At 56.6% G+C, this 15,638-nt stretch overlaps 1 protein-coding gene across 1 annotated transcript in view; it reads left to right on the top strand.

The window, feature by feature from the left end:
* VOLCADRAFT_104692 (uncharacterized protein) overlaps positions 1-15,638 on the top strand; it is a gene marked incomplete at its 5' end in the record, with an annotated part of 48,747 nt that overhangs the window by 16,968 nt on the left and 16,141 nt on the right. Inside the window, 18 exons of the mRNA XM_002950391.1 lie at positions 269-310; positions 460-894; positions 2,279-2,325; positions 3,020-3,058; positions 3,585-3,899; positions 4,334-4,767; positions 5,098-5,170; positions 5,356-5,625; positions 5,767-5,973; positions 6,209-6,421; positions 6,643-7,050; positions 7,269-7,379; positions 7,686-7,747; positions 10,872-10,915; positions 11,966-12,256; positions 12,675-12,832; positions 13,137-13,411; positions 13,906-15,446. Of these exons, the coding sequence (XP_002950437.1) occupies positions 269-310; positions 460-894; positions 2,279-2,325; positions 3,020-3,058; positions 3,585-3,899; positions 4,334-4,767; positions 5,098-5,170; positions 5,356-5,625; positions 5,767-5,973; positions 6,209-6,421; positions 6,643-7,050; positions 7,269-7,379; positions 7,686-7,747; positions 10,872-10,915; positions 11,966-12,256; positions 12,675-12,832; positions 13,137-13,411; positions 13,906-15,446 (4,965 nt within the window). The remainder of the gene's footprint in view (positions 1-268; positions 311-459; positions 895-2,278; positions 2,326-3,019; positions 3,059-3,584; positions 3,900-4,333; positions 4,768-5,097; positions 5,171-5,355; positions 5,626-5,766; positions 5,974-6,208; positions 6,422-6,642; positions 7,051-7,268; positions 7,380-7,685; positions 7,748-10,871; positions 10,916-11,965; positions 12,257-12,674; positions 12,833-13,136; positions 13,412-13,905; positions 15,447-15,638) is intronic.

The following is a 15,638-nucleotide window of genomic DNA, read 5'->3' as shown; positions in this document are numbered from 1 at the left end:
TTGGGATTTTTTTTTAAGGCCCCTTTTGGGGTTGATTGGTTTGGCAGACAAAGGGGTTTAAGCTTGGGTACCCGGGGGGGGCCCTGGGAAGGCCGTTCTCGTGAGGGCCGGAGTTTTTTTAAGGAGGGGGGGGAACTGCCCATTTTGGAGGTTTAGGCATTCAGGCCAGCAGGGTAATGCATGCAAAGAAAAAAAACGTGGACGTTTCCTCAACCTCAAGACGACCTCACCTCACTTGCAATCTGTGCCTCCGTGTTCTCTTTTGCAGGTCAGGAACGCAAGAAGAGCAACCACACGGCTGCAACTGAGGGTAAGTGAACGCCACTGCTCAGTAAAAGCTAAATACCCACGCGTTGTTACTAAGATCAGACATGAACTACTTGAAACTTCCCTGTCATGCAATACATCATGTTGCTTGTATCCCTTCCTAACTTCACAACAAAATGTACAACCCCCCAGGCCAGGCCAACGTTATGGAGACGCAGCAGGAGCCCCTCGGCCAGAAGAGCAGCCGCCAGGATGGGGATGAGGGAGATGATGGGGACTACAGCGGGGAGGACGAGGGCGAGGGCAGGGAGGACGAGGGCGAGGGCGGGGAGGACGAGGGCGAGGGCGAGTGCGCGGAGGATGAGGGCGGGGAGGATGAGGGTGGGGAGGACGGGGACTGGCCGTACGAGAGCGGGGATTACATGGGCGGGGAGGACGAGGACTGGGAGGACAAGGGAGGGGAGGATGAGGGAGGGGAGGACGAGGGAGGGGAGGAGGACGAGGGGACGGGGGGCAAAGTCCTGCTCGAGGAGTACGGCAGAAGCAAGAGCCAGAAGGTCCACAGCAAGTCCGCGCCTCAACCAACTGGGCGCCGCAAGGTCCTGGTGACCGGAAAACATGACAAAGGTAAATTGTAGCTTTAACATGACAATAAATTATGACTACACACGGAACTTACTAACAACAAGGCAATAAATTACGACTTCATATGAAAATTAATTTATTAATCACTCTCACTTTTTGTAGGGGCATTGGATGCCAGAGGGCGGCCCACGCGCCTGAGGCAACCCTCGGCGAAGGCGCGGGAGAGCCAAGAAACGGTGGGCATGGTGGTGCCTGCACGAACCAAGCGTCCACGCCCTAAGGAAACCCCACTGGTGTTGCCGGAGGACCCTTCGGCTTTCGGGGCAACAGCGTCAAACCCCGCAGAGAGGAAGGAAGCGTTTGGTGTCGGTAAAGGCCGAGCTGTACAGACCCGCGGGGCTAAGGTGCAGCAGGAGAAGGGCAAGAAGGCCATGGCAGAGATTCGGAAGGGGGGACTGAAGAAGCAGCGGAGGTAGCAGACCGCGGGCAGTGATCAGGAACCTGGAGGGCGCCTTGTCACGACATTTTAGCGTCATGTTCATTTTACCGTCTTTTATAATCGTCTTTTATAGTCTGCCGTACGCACGTGCACGTGCGAACAAAACACGTGTTTTGTTCGGTGCTACAGTCGTATGACACGACAGCCTGCAGTTTCAAGTGATTCTTAATGTTGACTAAAGAAGGGCCTATAGTCCTCGTGGTACCGATTGAGAGATGTGAGCAGGTTGTAGTAGGCCATTGGGCAATGCTTTGTGTAGGATAATATGAACCCGCTATGAAGCTGGTAATCGCTGTTTAATGCGTAAGAGTTTGGTCGGTTAACGTCCTGATAATATCTATGTTATTGCCCCATTACCGGGGACATTCTTGTAACTGGCCGCCTGATAAAGGACCTGGTAAACACCCGATAATGCTGCCTGATTACCGGGTAACTTGTAACTGGCCGCCCGATAAACGACCCTGGTAAACCACCCTGGTAATGGAGCCTGATTACGGGTAACTGGCCGATTAACGACCCTAGCCCGTTAACAGCCCAGTAACCTTATAGCCTGGTAATCGAGGCCGGTTACCAGGCGTTCCCATTATCGGGCCAATAACATGCGGTAGGGCTGGTCAAGTTTCGGCTCGTTCCCTGCTTGCACACAACTGCCTCTTGAGTTTAGTCGGAACAATGTGCATTATGCGCTGCGGACACATTTGTGCGAGGGGCTGCTTAATAAAATGAAGGAAATTCGTTAACTGTTCATGAAAACTTGAAAATTTCCTAACCGCTGGCCAATGGAAAGACCCTCACTGACGCCAAGTGAGAGGCAGCATATGTGCGCTGCCGTCACAGAGGCTGGCTTAGACTCCGCTGATTTAGATGAAGAGGACTTGAAGATACTGTGGAGAGCTAAATTCCGCACCGCTGCACGCCTGCGTGCAGCTAGACGGGAAGATCTCATTGATGCGGGTCTGGCGCCTGGCGTGGTGGTCAGCATTCTGCAGGCCTTAGGTGAATTCTAAGAGGGGTTTCTGTGCCACCAACCTGTAAGATTTGCGCAAGGAGCCGTTAGGAATGTCACTGGACGCATAGGGCGTTAAGGCCTCGTCAAGCCCTGCGAGAATTGTGCCACAATTGTGCTGCGGTGCTTAGGCATTGTGGTTGAGAGTAGACAGGACGCTGGTGGCGAGTCCCAAACCTAGGTTTTGCAGGTTGCCTTTGCAAACCTGCGCGTGAAGCTAGCTTGGGTGTTAAGAATGCTGCATGAAGATTGTTACTACATACAAGGCGCGTCGCCTCTACCTGCACCCGCCACATATCGGGAATCCAGGATGCATGTTCATCCTTTTCGGGAATCCAGGATCATCCTTTATATACCGACCTGCATTGGTTTTTCGCCGTTATGTTCCAATGAGCATTGTTGTGTTTGCGAAGAGTCTGGTGGCTTTGGTAGCTGCATGCCCTTCCGATTTTTTGCATGCTGAACGGCCAAATCCACGGCTTCTACCGCAGTGGTTCTGGACGAGAATGCCACGCGCTTCTTCGCTACACTGCATACCATGCACGGTCTTCTGAATCGTTGGTCATCTGTGTGTTCCTTTGCCAAAAGAGCACACCCCTGCTATGTGGTGACAAATGACCTACCTGCGTAATTCACCCTCTTTTTCCCTGTTTGATGTACAGGTGCTGCAACTGCTGCCCCGCCACCGGGTCCCAGCTTTGGTGAGTTCGCCTCATTTTTACGTTAACTTCTTGGAGCTGAATGCAGTGTTTTTTTTAAGTAATATATTCTTTATAAGGAATATAGAGGCCATTATGGCCTTTGGAAAAACGGAATGAATTGAGACCGGGAAGTCGTCCCGCGCGGTGGGGCGGGTGGGTCGTTGCTGGGGGCTGCGGGGTGAGCTGGTTGCGCCCACTCGTGTGGGAGAGGATTAGTGGGCACGAAGATCCCGACTGGAGCCGCTGGGGTCTGGGGTGCGGCCTCTGACGTGGAGCGGTATCGGAGACGGGTGCAGGATGATGGTTTGGGTTCGGTCGAAGGAACGTCTAGGGAGCCAAGTGACAGGGGATGCAGACCAGGGGAGTTCACCAGCACCAGCAGGTGGTGGGCGGGGTGCTGGGACATGGCGTGCACCAAGGGTATGCACGCGATGATGGAGTGGGCTGTCATGCCATGTCGCTGGGTGCTGGTGCAGCAACTGGCCTCTTGTGTAAGCCGGCATCCCTTGTGGTCCTGCATGCATAGCACCTGGACGACAGCGGCCGGTTACTCATGTGTCTGCACCTTGTGGGCACGACAGGCTACTCTTGTACAGGCCCGCCTGCTTGCAAGCTGCGGCTCCGGCAAGATGTGCAGAACACGGACCTGTACTTCTTCGAGCCCATGGACACCAGCAGCGCTGCAGCTAGCGCTGCAAGTCCGGGCGTGAGCAGCGGCAGCTTCTTCCTGGACCCCGAGGGCAAGCAGAAAGCTGAGCTAGAGGACTGGCTTGGCCTGGCCATGGACTTGCACGGCAAGGGCAAACCCATCTTGCCGTTGTTTGTCAACGGTCATGTCAAGGTGGGATACCCCGTGCATGGTTGGATCTCAAGCATGACCCAACAGGCACCTTAGATGGCTTTTGAATGTCGCGTGCTGATGGGTATACGCTGCGGCAGCGGAGTCCCGCTACACCGTGGTGGCTGCTTTTGGAGTTTAGGTACACAGTCTGATGGGGTTAGGTACTCCAAAACTATACGGAGTGTTCCGTCGTTCTTCGCGAATACTTGGACAGCAAGGTTTCCTGCGCTCGGAGTGTACGTGGTGGGGGACGTTACCTGTGTGTGTTTGGGCTCGGGGCCCATGCGCGGCATGGGCTGCCGTGCCTGGCTAAGTAGCCCGAGTGCAGGCAGGTGCTCGCTACTTTTCGAGTTTTCTTACTGTTAGTACTGACGCCGTCGTCCCCTGCTTTCATACCATTGTCATCTTGTGCCCACCGTGCACCCGTTGTGCAGAGTGGCAAGTCCTACCTGCTCAACGAGGTCCTTCCTGCTGTGGCCAACGCCTATTACTGCAGCGGCGGCAGCGGCCGGCAGCACGCTGGCGCGGAGCTTGCGGAGCCCAACTTCCTGCACGTGAACTGCTTGGACTGCGACCGCAGCAGCGGCAGCGGTGGCTTCCTGAAGGAACTCCTCATCAAGCTCAAGCGGAGCGCAGCTGACCAGCGGCTCTATGCTGCCGCCAGCACGCCTGTGCCCAGCGACCACTCCGCGGGCACCATGGCGGACGCCATTCAGGACTTCATGCGGCGCCTGCCACGGGACCGTCTGAACTTCCTGCTGGTCGACGAGGCGCAGAGCTTCTACCTGATGGTGCAGCCGGCCGTGTTCGGTGATGGTGCGCTGCGTGGCCCAACCCTGGACATCCAGGCGGTGCTGCACATGCGGCGGTACGTCAGCACATTACTTTCCCTGAACGTGTCGCGTGTTCACATGTATGGGCATGGGAGGATGAGTGGCCGTGGTTAGTGTTTGTTACACACCTGACAGTGCATTGCATTGCATGTGAGGGGCGGAAGGCATTAAAGGGGACAGGCGCTTACCACTGCACCAGGGCGGCAGGCATCTGCTTTTTACAGCCCCAACACAGCAGGTGCAGGGGACTTCGCTGAACATGGGCACTGTTTCCCTTGCCTTACCTTGCTGCCTGTCACCTTGCATGCCTGGTTACCTTGCTTGTCTCACCCATAGCATCCTCAAGGGGTCCTCCTGCTGGACAGCCCCCACTGGGTCGCCTGGGCCGTCACAGGCAGCTCCATGGCGACGCTGTGGGCCAACGTCGCTGCCACCACGGTGAGCCATTGGCATTGCAGATCTGGGACACAACACTCTAGCTAGAGAGCCCTTCCATGGACCACGCCGCCTTTGGGCGGACCCGTTAGCTCCTTCCCCACTGCCTTATCTCCACAGCCAAGCCACCCCCCCCCAAAAAAGCTACTGCAGCGCCCAACACCTTTTTGCTGTGCATGTTGCCGCAGACCAACGGCTTCTCCCTGATCATGCACCACCGCCGACTCAACCTGAGCCCCACGATGCCCCTGGAAGCACTGCAAGTCGCCTGGGCGCAGCTCAAGGCCCAGGCCAAAACCTGGGATCCGGTCCGGCCACTGCCAGAAGACCTGGCCTGGCAGTCGCCGCTGCAGGTCGCCATGCTGGCCTACCTGTGCCAGGAGTGGAGGTACAGCCGCACAACTGGCACAGCCGAGGAGCTGGTGGAGCAGACCATGATGCAAAAGCTCATTCCCGAGGTGGGGCCTACATCTTATAGCAACCGCAAATCAGCAAACGTGGGTGCTAGCTGTGAAGGAGTAAACTCTTTGCATACTGGCAGGTCAAGCCAGATGACGGTCCATCACCAACGTGTTGTTGTCGCTGTTCGTCATCCCTAGGTGCTGGAGGACCTGTGCATGGTGCTGCAAGTGCTGGGCCAGCCTGCGTCACAGTTGCTACTCCTGTGGGAGCTGCTGGACCCGGTGGCTGGAGTGGAGTCCGCCAAGCTCCCATCAGCGTTCAAGGTGCTGCTGGGCAGCTTCACTACCACGCGTGATGATGGCACGCTCTTCCTGGACTACCCACTGCTTGCTCAGGTGCTCCAGGTGCGTTGGTCATGTGCAGCCAACGTCCTAAGCTGAGCAACCATGAGGCCATGGTGGGCGGTCATACTGCACACTGGGGAAGTGGGAGTTTGCTGCTGGATGCCGTTTTGTGTTCTAGGCATCGGAAGGTAGGGACAGGCTCACGAGACAGGATCGTGCAACACCAGTGGACACGAACTTGTCCGCTGCCCTTCACCAGAGATACTCGCTTCCTGTCGCCATACTCCCTGCTCAGGCGGTCACCACGGAGTCTGGGGAGCTGCTGGACTCCATCACCGCCATTGAGTCAATCAGCACCAAGATGTTCAGGGAGCTGGTTGTGCTCGGCGAGTGCTGCAGGTCGGGATCATTCGACAGCCTTGAGGACCTGCACGGCCTCCTGCGAGAAATGGAAACTGCACTCGCGCTCAAGCCGGACGCGCTGCTGGGGACGGACTGGTTTACGCAGGTACAAATGCCAGGGATGATGTCGAGCATGCGCCAGCATCATGTGTTTGACGGACTACTATTATCATCATGTGTGCCTGCATACATCGTGGCGTGTTCTAACGGCACCTACTGTTCACCCGTCAACCCAACCACATATGACTTCAAGTGGAGATGCGTGCACCTATGCATTCTGGCCTCCTTTGTGTTGACCACAGCGCCTGGTGTTTCATCTACCTGCAGGCCCTGGACCACCGCTGCAACAGCCGCGGCAGCAAGGCCAACTTCGAGGAGGTGCACCAGGCACAAGCTACCAGGGATGCCAAGGTTGGGCTGCGCTGGTTCCACGTGCTGCTGCGCAACGTCCTCTGCCATGGCTATATCTCGGAGCAGCGGCAGGCCCTGCAGGCCTACCCGCCGCAGCTGGCCACGCTCCACAGCAGTGGCCGTGTCGGCAAGGTGCTGACCAAAACATACGACAGCCCACCACCCGCACGCAGCAAGGCCCCGGTCGTGTCGGCTGCAGCATCACCCAGGGCGCAGTTGCAGCCGCCTGGTGCAGGGCCCGCCGTGCGCCCCATTGTTTCGCTGCATTTGGGCAAGCGGCTGGGGCGTGCTGCTGGCGCCACCGTCATTCCGCGGCATTATGTGGTGTAGACGTGAGTGGTCCGTACCACCTGGCAGACCTGAATCATGTTATCATGCGGTGTAAACCTGGCATGCGCCGCTGCTGAGAGGCGGGTCATGTGATGAAATTCACAGCTGCCTCTCATCCTTATCCGGTCACCTCCCCCTTCAGGTCTCACTGGAATATTCCCTGGCACCTGCCTCCCCCCCCACACACACACGCTCACGCCTACATCGGCCAGGCCATCACCCGCATGTCCCGGGCTCTGGACGAAATGGTCATCACGGGCGTCCCCACCACCACCTCCTTCCACAAGCTCATTCTGCAGACCGAGGCGTTCAAGCGAGGAAAGGTGCGGGGGAAGGGTGGGGGGAGAGATCCTTCCTGGTAGCCACTCCATTTAGAAGTTGCGCCTCTTTTTTTTCAAAGTTTTCATGTATGGCACCGGTGTGTCTCTTCCTGTTGTTACTGTGATAATGAGCATTGCTTTACCGGTCCAAGACATGCATTGCTGTGATCGCTCTGAGACTCATGCACCCACCATCGATGCATAGTACCTTTCATTCTAGTGTGTCTTCACTGGGTCGAAATAGCTCTCTTGTGCAGTGTACCTGTTTCCACATTTGTACGTCTTTTTGTCGTACTTGTTGTCGTACAGGTCGATACTGGCTTCAACGTGAAGCACGTCGACGAGCTGAAGGAGAAGCCCCAGACCCCATGGTAAGGTGGTGGGATTGGTTGGTAGGGTTCGCTTTTGCAGATTTTGCCGATGGAAGGCAGCCGTACTGTGTCCGTACAGCGAGTAAACGTGTAGCCATTTGCAAATGGCGATAGGTGATGAGGAAAGTGTTCGAGGATCGACCCACCGAGTAGTCGTGTACTGGTAATTTCTGGCCGTGTGACGGCACTGGCACTGGTGGAGCGGCATCGAGGGCGTGTTGCCCTCCATGCATGATGTGCTGTGCTAGCTAGCCGTCATCTTCATCATTGCCGCGTGTCTTCACTTCTGCCACTGCTGCTGCAACGGGCTTCGCTTTTCTGTGGGGTTCTTTTGGGGTTCGAAATTGTAGGAAGCATTGTTGAGCTGCGGACGGGCAAGTGTAGTCTTACCTGTTGCCTCTTGCTGCCTCTCCTTCGACCCTGACTGGTTTGGGGACGGCAATGACGTTCATGCATGTCCGGTGATGTACGGCGCGGTGGGTGACTGGGTGGGTGGGCGCGTGGAGCCCACGAATTCCCAGGGGCCATGGGGGAGCGGTATGGCGGCGGCGGAGTCTGCATCCTCATCTGCGCTCTGCCACTGCGAGCCCCTTTGTATGTTTGTTTGTTTGAGAGAGAGAGAGAGAGAGAGAGAGAGGTGGACGTACGAGCACTATACATAGCGGCGCTCTTTGCTGGGCCGACTGGCTGTACTGCTACTGTGGGGGGAATGAGGATGGGATTGCGCCTCGGTCTGCCGCCGATTTTGGTCACTGTCTCAGGGGCAGTCGATGGTTCCTTTCGCACACGCGTGTGAATGTATGAATGTGTCTGTATGTGGTTAACTTCGCCAGCGGCCCCCTTTCCCGGGGCAGTCCCTGCTCTCCCCTGCTAGAGGGGCACCCTAATCCGTCACCCCATCCGACTTCAGAATGTATTCGTTGGGTTCGGCAACTCACCACCAGCATGCAACCAAATCTAGCGGATCAACGGTGCATCAACTTCCTGGTCAGCTCGCAAGTTGATTTTATCACGTCCTACATCGTCCAAATGATGTGGGGCCACCTCCCATTGCGACTCTCCTCACAACCCGAGGAGCCGGCAGGCGGATTTGAACCCGGGTCGGCCAGGAGCAGAAGTCAGGCCTTAACCTCTGCCAGCCGCCTGCCGTGCGTGTGTGTGTATGTCTGTGTGTGTCTGTGTGTGCGTGTGTGTGTATGTCTGTGTGTGTCTGTGTGTGTGTGTGTGTGTGTGTGTGTGTTGTCGTGTGTGATGTGTGTGTTCGTCACATCAAGAAGGGTCCCGAAATGACAGAAAAAATGTCCGCGCAAGCCTTTCCTTGGCTCTGGTAGGCACCCCAAAAGTTTTAAAACAAGAATAACAGCGACCTATAGCCAAAGTAACCGAGTTGCCGACCTATGTATGCATTTCATGCACTTTGGAGTCACTAGCTCGCTGGTCGGGCAAACCGCCAACGAAACATCTGTAAGATTGGAAAGGGGTCACGGGATGCACAGATTGTCCTGCGTATGCGAATATCCGTTTGAAGCTTTGGGACCTGGGGGTTACTCCTGGGGACCGAATGATCGAGATTATGGGCGTCAAGGATCAACGCGGGTTAGCGCACGTCCTGGATGACATTAGAAGATGCAGGTTGCAGTACGTTGAAGATTAATCAATCTGTTATTGTTGGGTATTGGCATTTTTCTTTCTAAGTTCTTGTTTCCAGTTTGGCGGTTCATGAGCCTTTTGGCTCGTCTGGACCGTACAAGCTTGAAGCTTGTAATAAAAAACGTCAAATAGGGGGGTCCTTGTGAAGCAGCTGCCCGCGTTTCCAAAGCCCGTATGGTGTTGGATTGTAAGGTGCCCAAGTACGTTTGCGCGGAAGAGAATGTGGCCAGGCTGGAGAGGAAAGCAGTGCAGTGGCATATTGGAATGTGAGATTAGCGTAAGCGAGTTACAGGGCGTTTTATTGCACGGGCGAATTTACGTGCAAATCTTTCACCGTAGCATCAGTCCTCAGTTCACTTCTTGGAACGAACATCAGCATAGGTGCAAGCCCTCTCGCTTGGAGGGATATGCAAACAAACATCCTGATAGGGGTAAACTCGCACCTAACGAGCATTCAACCGAGCACATGCATGCTTAGTTGAATGGTGAGATGCGACCCCCCCTTCATTTCGTGCTCGGCAAGCCTGCCACCGCGTACCGGATATGTTGGCGATGTTACAGAACGCTGCACCTTGGTTTCTGTTACGTTGCTCGACCCCGCCGACCAAAACTACACGTGCCCAACTGAAGACATTCCCGGTGGTTGTGCAGCAGCTCTTGAGGCTGTTGCTGGCTGAAATCCATCCTGAGCTGTTGCAACACGGCTAACGCGGGCACGTCCCTATGCACAGCAAATAGCTGTTCCAAGCCATCAGCGGCGTCCATGTCACCGACAAGTGTACGCTGCTTGACCGTGCCGACCAAAACTACATGTTCCCATCTGAAGATATTCCCGGTGGTTATTCAGCAGCCTTCGAGCTTGCTGCTGGCTCAATTCCATTCGTAGTTGCTGCAAGACGGCTAACGCAGGCACGGCCGAATGCGCTGCTAAAAGCTGTTCCAAGCTCTCAGCGGCATCCATTTCACTTGCAAGGTTCTGAACGTCTCTCGCGATTCTTATCTTTACATAATTCTGTGCTTGTTTATTTATTTCGTAAGAGTGTAACTTGAGTATTCGGAACAATGAGAATTATGCGCTGCGCTACCGAAAGCAGGCGCCTTATGGCTTGCACACAACTGCTTCTTCGCCAGCGCTTCATCTTCCGCCAGCGCTTCATCTTCCGCGGCAGTTTCACGAGCCCAGAGTTGCAAGCTACGACGTTGGCTTTCGGTGCTTTTATTTACTGCAAAACATCCACGCAATAGTCCAGCGTGCGGCTATGGCCAACATGCTCACCTGCGCAACACGCTGGCGCACCTGGTCCTCATCCGCCAAGAAATCTTATATACATTTGTACAGGCGCATTTTGCGAATCGCACGCGCGCATCTGCGCGGCAAAATTCGCTCCTGACTTTTGGGACGAGATGTACGGAGTCTCTATTCGCGAAGTACGACCGGACACATTTGTGCGAGGGGCTGCTTAAAAACGCACAGGGTGCTGGCTCCACAGGGTATAATTCGTCCTTGCAAAAACTCGTGTAAGCTCGGTACTCAGTACATCCACCACCTGACTGGAATTCAGCTGGCTTCCCAAATCCACGGGGGCCTCGCCTAAATCGCACCCTCATTCACATAAGGCCCCGACCATCGGCTGTGGCAGCCAAGTATAGTTAACTGTCTTTACTGCTAAAGTAGTAGATCGACATAGAATAGAAGACAACTTAAATCAACGGAAGAGGGGCAGCAAGTGGCATCGCCGGCATGGGGTGCTCCGGTTCAAATATTTTCGCTCAGCCTGGCCGGCGGAGACGCGGGCTTCATGATGCCATAAAGAAGAGGACAAGAAAGCCTGGTTTGGCGAAGTTGGGTAAAAAAAACGGTTGCTGGTGGTCGGGGCCTTATGTGAATGAGGGCGCAATTTAGGCGACGCATCCACGGGAGTGTGTGAGCAAACTTGTACGGCGGGTGCGTCTAGAGCGTAGGAAGCGCGTATGCTTTCCAGAATTGAAAATTTCGATACAGAATTAAGGAACGAGCTGATTAAGTGCGACAGGATACTTTGTGCACGCCCAAATCCGAACGGATTTCTGTCTTCGTGTGGGTACACGCTGTTTTCATCTTAGGGCTCTTGTTCACGTAATACGTCCTGGGTAGGATGCTCAGAATGTGATATATACAGCGGAATTATATCTTGGTAATGTGACGCACACGACAATGCCCGTTGTCGGTACCCAGCGGGCTCACAGAGCCGCGCTTGCGCGATTTGATGCGCTACAGCACTGTGCTTCTGATGATAAATTTCACAAGATTCTTGAAATAACAAACGCCGAGGTCGACACTAATGGGCTTCCGCTGGAGCGCCAGGAGGCGACCGATCATTGCTATAACCGATGGCTGGAAAAGTTAGGGCTTGAGGCGCCGTCACAGCCAAAGGGTAATTCAAATTCCTGGTCTGGGCTGTTGTCCCGTTTTTGCCTTTCGCGTTTACGCCCACCGCTTCCTGATGTTTGGAAGACTCTCACAATCAGAATTGTTGAATTTACTGTATCGTCTAATCGATCGTCTCTGGTCTCCGTCCCGCGTCGCAGCTGACAAGCATCCGTGCTGCGGTTGCAAGCATGGCCATGGCGCAGGGCCATCGTTGCTGGACGCCACCCTTCAGCCCGACGGCACCGTCCGCATCATCGAGCTGGATGATCGGGCTCTAAAGCGACGGCGACGTCTGGTCACGCGCACCTGGTGCAAGGCAGCGCGGCACGCTGCGGGCGCGTCACCCCTCAGCGGCGATCATTACCTGTGCGATGAGCATCTCAACCTTCTCTTCGTTCAGTCGCAATACCTGCGGCTGCCCCTCAAGGTGCGGGATGTACGTGTGGGAGGTGCGGCTGCCTGTCAAGCTGCAGGATGCCGAACACAGAAACCTGCGGCTGCGAGACGGGAAAGTGGGAAGGGGTTGGTTGGCGCAGAACAGAACGAAAGGGCCCCACGCTGACGTTCGTGCGCCTACAGCAACCCCGTTGCGCCGACTTGCATGTTCCGTCTGCTTTCCTGTTTCGTCATCTCCACCCTCCCACTCTCCGTCCCTCCGTCCTCCCCCCCTTCCTCACTCGCCCGCCTTGCCCCCGGCATCACCCTCCTCCACCCGCCTCCACATCTCCCATTGTCGCATCATCCCCTCTTCTTCTACCTTCCAAAAGGTCCGTGACTGGCTGCTACGAGGCTGCTGCTTGGAGTGTGCCTTCGAGTGCGCGGGTGAGGAACCACCGTGCCCCACAGTGGGCTCTGCTGCAGCTGCAGCTGCTGCTGCTGCTGCTGGCACCAGCGCTGGTTCTGGCACCAGACCTGGCTGGCTGGGGCTGCTCCCCCGTCTTACTGATACTCAAGTAGAGGAGCTCCGAACCAGCCTGGCGCCCATGATGGAGATGCTGCTGTATCCGCCAGGGCTAACCGAACAGGTAGCTAACTGGCTAACCGAATAAACGGCCGTGAAGGGAGGGAGGAAGGAACGAATCGGAGCTCGGGGCTGGTGGAATGTGTTGGACTGTGCTGATTATGCAGTTTGAATGCCGAATATATGTGTGTTTGTGTGTGCCCCTGAAGGGTGTCGCGTGGTTGTTGTGATGTCGCAATGCCATGCTTTGGCTCCCTTCGGCGACATCCCCCTTGTTCTCCTGTGGCGGCTGTTCCTGTAGTGGGAACATCGCTGATGAAAGTGATGGCAGCGACTTGCTGGATTTCTCTGATTTTGCCATCCCGCAGGAGCTGGCGGATGTGCGTTTCGGTAACGAAGTGCCGGTGATGCGAGCAGGTGAGGAGGAGGAAGAGGGGGAGGAGGAGGAGGAGGAGGAGGAAGGAGATGGCGAGGACGAGGATATGGACGGCCGTGGCCATGGCGGCAAGGCGACGGAAATAGAGGAGCAGGCGGGCAGAGACTGGAGCAGGGGTGGCAACGGTGGCAGCTGTAGCAGCAGCAGCGGCAGATCTCAGAGAAAACTGGTCTGCTTACCACTCCGCGGACGCAACTGGTGCTTCGAGTGAGCGAGATTGTGCCAGGCGGCGTTGGGGTCGTCTGGGGATGGGGCCGGTGAATCAGATTAGACGTAAATGATATCGATATGGGTCGACGTGAGCCGATTGGGAAACAGTGGGTAGGGGCCCACGCGCTAAGATTTGCGTGTGTTATTTTGTTGTTGATATTATTGTCAGAAAGAAGACCCGGTGACTGTTATTTTTGGGTCGCGAGCAGTCAGCCAGGTTCATCAGCATGTATCGTGTGTTGTGTGTGTCGTGAATCTCTTTCCCTGTCGTACAAACTGAATTAACGGTTTTCCCAATTTTCTATCCGGTACATCTCCGCTGCGGTGCTAAGGATGCGTATAGTCGCTTGTCTGCGCTTTTGGTTTTATGTATCTTTTCGCCTTCCCACCACAGCCTGTCTCCTGCTGCTCCTCCTGTTGCTGCTGCTGGGTGCCTTTTCACCCCGCATTGGTGCGGTCTCCTCCCTCGGTCTTCCCTGCCCTGCCGTCAGATGCGGCTGCAACCCCGCTGTCTACATTTTCAAATTTCGAAACGACTTGGCCTCGGATCGGGTCCTTTGCCCAACATGCTGGGTGGCCCTGCGGGATTCTCGAGCTCGGACGGCGGCACAGCAGCAGCACCACCACCGCCAGCATGCGGGTGTGGATCCAGCCTCCCTGGCGCTGTTCTGCTGTCTACGCGAGGAGATGCTGCTGCGGCTTCAAGTCATGTTTCCTAGGTGCTCAGCTACTGCCGCCGCTGCAGCAGCAGCAGCTGCGGCGGCGGCATCGGAGCAGCAAGCTGTGGACACTGGTGTTGGTGATGCGGGAGAGCGGAAGCACATCATTGCGGATTCACAGCCCGCATCACAGTCGACTACGCCGGAGCAGCAACAGCTGCGGCAGGAGCAGCAGCAGCAGCAATGTTCGCCGCCGCCGCTGCAACACCGGCGGCCTGAGGAACCACACCAGCGGCAGCAGCGACAGAGGCTGGTTGACTTGCCGGCGCCAGCCGCGCCGGCGCAGTTGCCAGTGCCAATGTCGGCTCAACAGCCGCAGTGCCAGTTGTTACAGCTGGTGCCGCCAGGCCTTGAGATCCCGAGTCCCGAGCTGCAGCAGCAGCAGCAGCAGCACGAACTGGGACCGCCACGGCACGCGCAGCTTCACTTGTCGCCACCGCCGCCGCCGCCGCCATCGCTGCAGCAGCCAGAGCAGCGGCTGCAACAACAGCCTCCAGCTTTGCAACAGCAGCAGCGGCCCGTGGTGCGTCCCGAACTGGGAGCTACCGTTCGACTGGGTGGCGCAGCTAGCGATCAAGAAACGGCGCAGATGCGATTCCCTATGTCGCCGCAGGGGTACCAGCCCCTGCAGCAGCAGCAGCAGCAGCAGCAGCCGCCATGGGTGCAGGTGCTGGCCTCACACCAGCCGCCTCAAGCCCCGCTGTCGGCACCTCGGGGGCCCTCGCAGCTGCGGCGTCCGGAGCAACCGCAGCCGGACCCGCTTCCGGGTGGTCGACGGGATCTGGGGTCGATCTCCGCGGCTGCTGTGGAGCTGTACCAGCGGCCCCGCGGGGTCTTCCAAATGGCGCAACATTTGGCAACGCATGCGTCACCAAAACAGCAGCAACAGCAGCCTCTGCAGCTGCAACAGCTGCGGCCGCAACAACCGCCCTCGTCGTCTTTGCTCTCGATGCCGCCACGACCACCACCACAGCAACAGCAGCAGCCGCTGCAGCACCAGGTAGCGCACCAGCACCAGCAACAGCACCCGTCGCAATCACAACCGCAGCCGCAGCCATGGCAGCAACATGTTCCCTCACATCAACAGCACCAGCAGCAGCCACCACCCCAAGAGCAGGTATCCCAGCACCAGCACCGGCCATGGCAGCAACAGTTGTCGTCATATCAACTCCAACATCAACACCACCAACGTCAGCAACAGCAGCAACAGTCCTCTGTCCCGCGAACTCTAATACAGGCCGGGGATTCGCCGCCTTCATCTTTTGGCTGGTTTGGCGACCTGAGCCGTTCCTTCGACCCAACAGAGCGCAGCGGTGACGAGATCGTCACCACCTGGGAAGCGACGGCGGATCTTGAAGCTAATAGACCATGCCCGCCGCCAGTTCCGCCGTCGTACAACCTGTCGCCGTATCCTCATGCCCCGTATTCATCGCGTCGTAGCGCTTTTGCTGAAACGCAGCAGCAGGGGCAGCAGGCTGAGGCAGCCTCTAATCTCTGGCGGTGGC

Source organism: Volvox carteri (genome assembly GCF_000143455.1).
Source record: "Volvox carteri f. nagariensis unplaced genomic scaffold VOLCAscaffold_18, whole genome shotgun sequence".
NCBI lineage: Eukaryota > Viridiplantae > Chlorophyta > Chlorophyceae > Chlamydomonadales > Volvocaceae > Volvox > Volvox carteri.
Note: the sequence above shows the minus strand (reverse complement) of the source record. Positions and strands in the feature narration are given on the sequence as shown.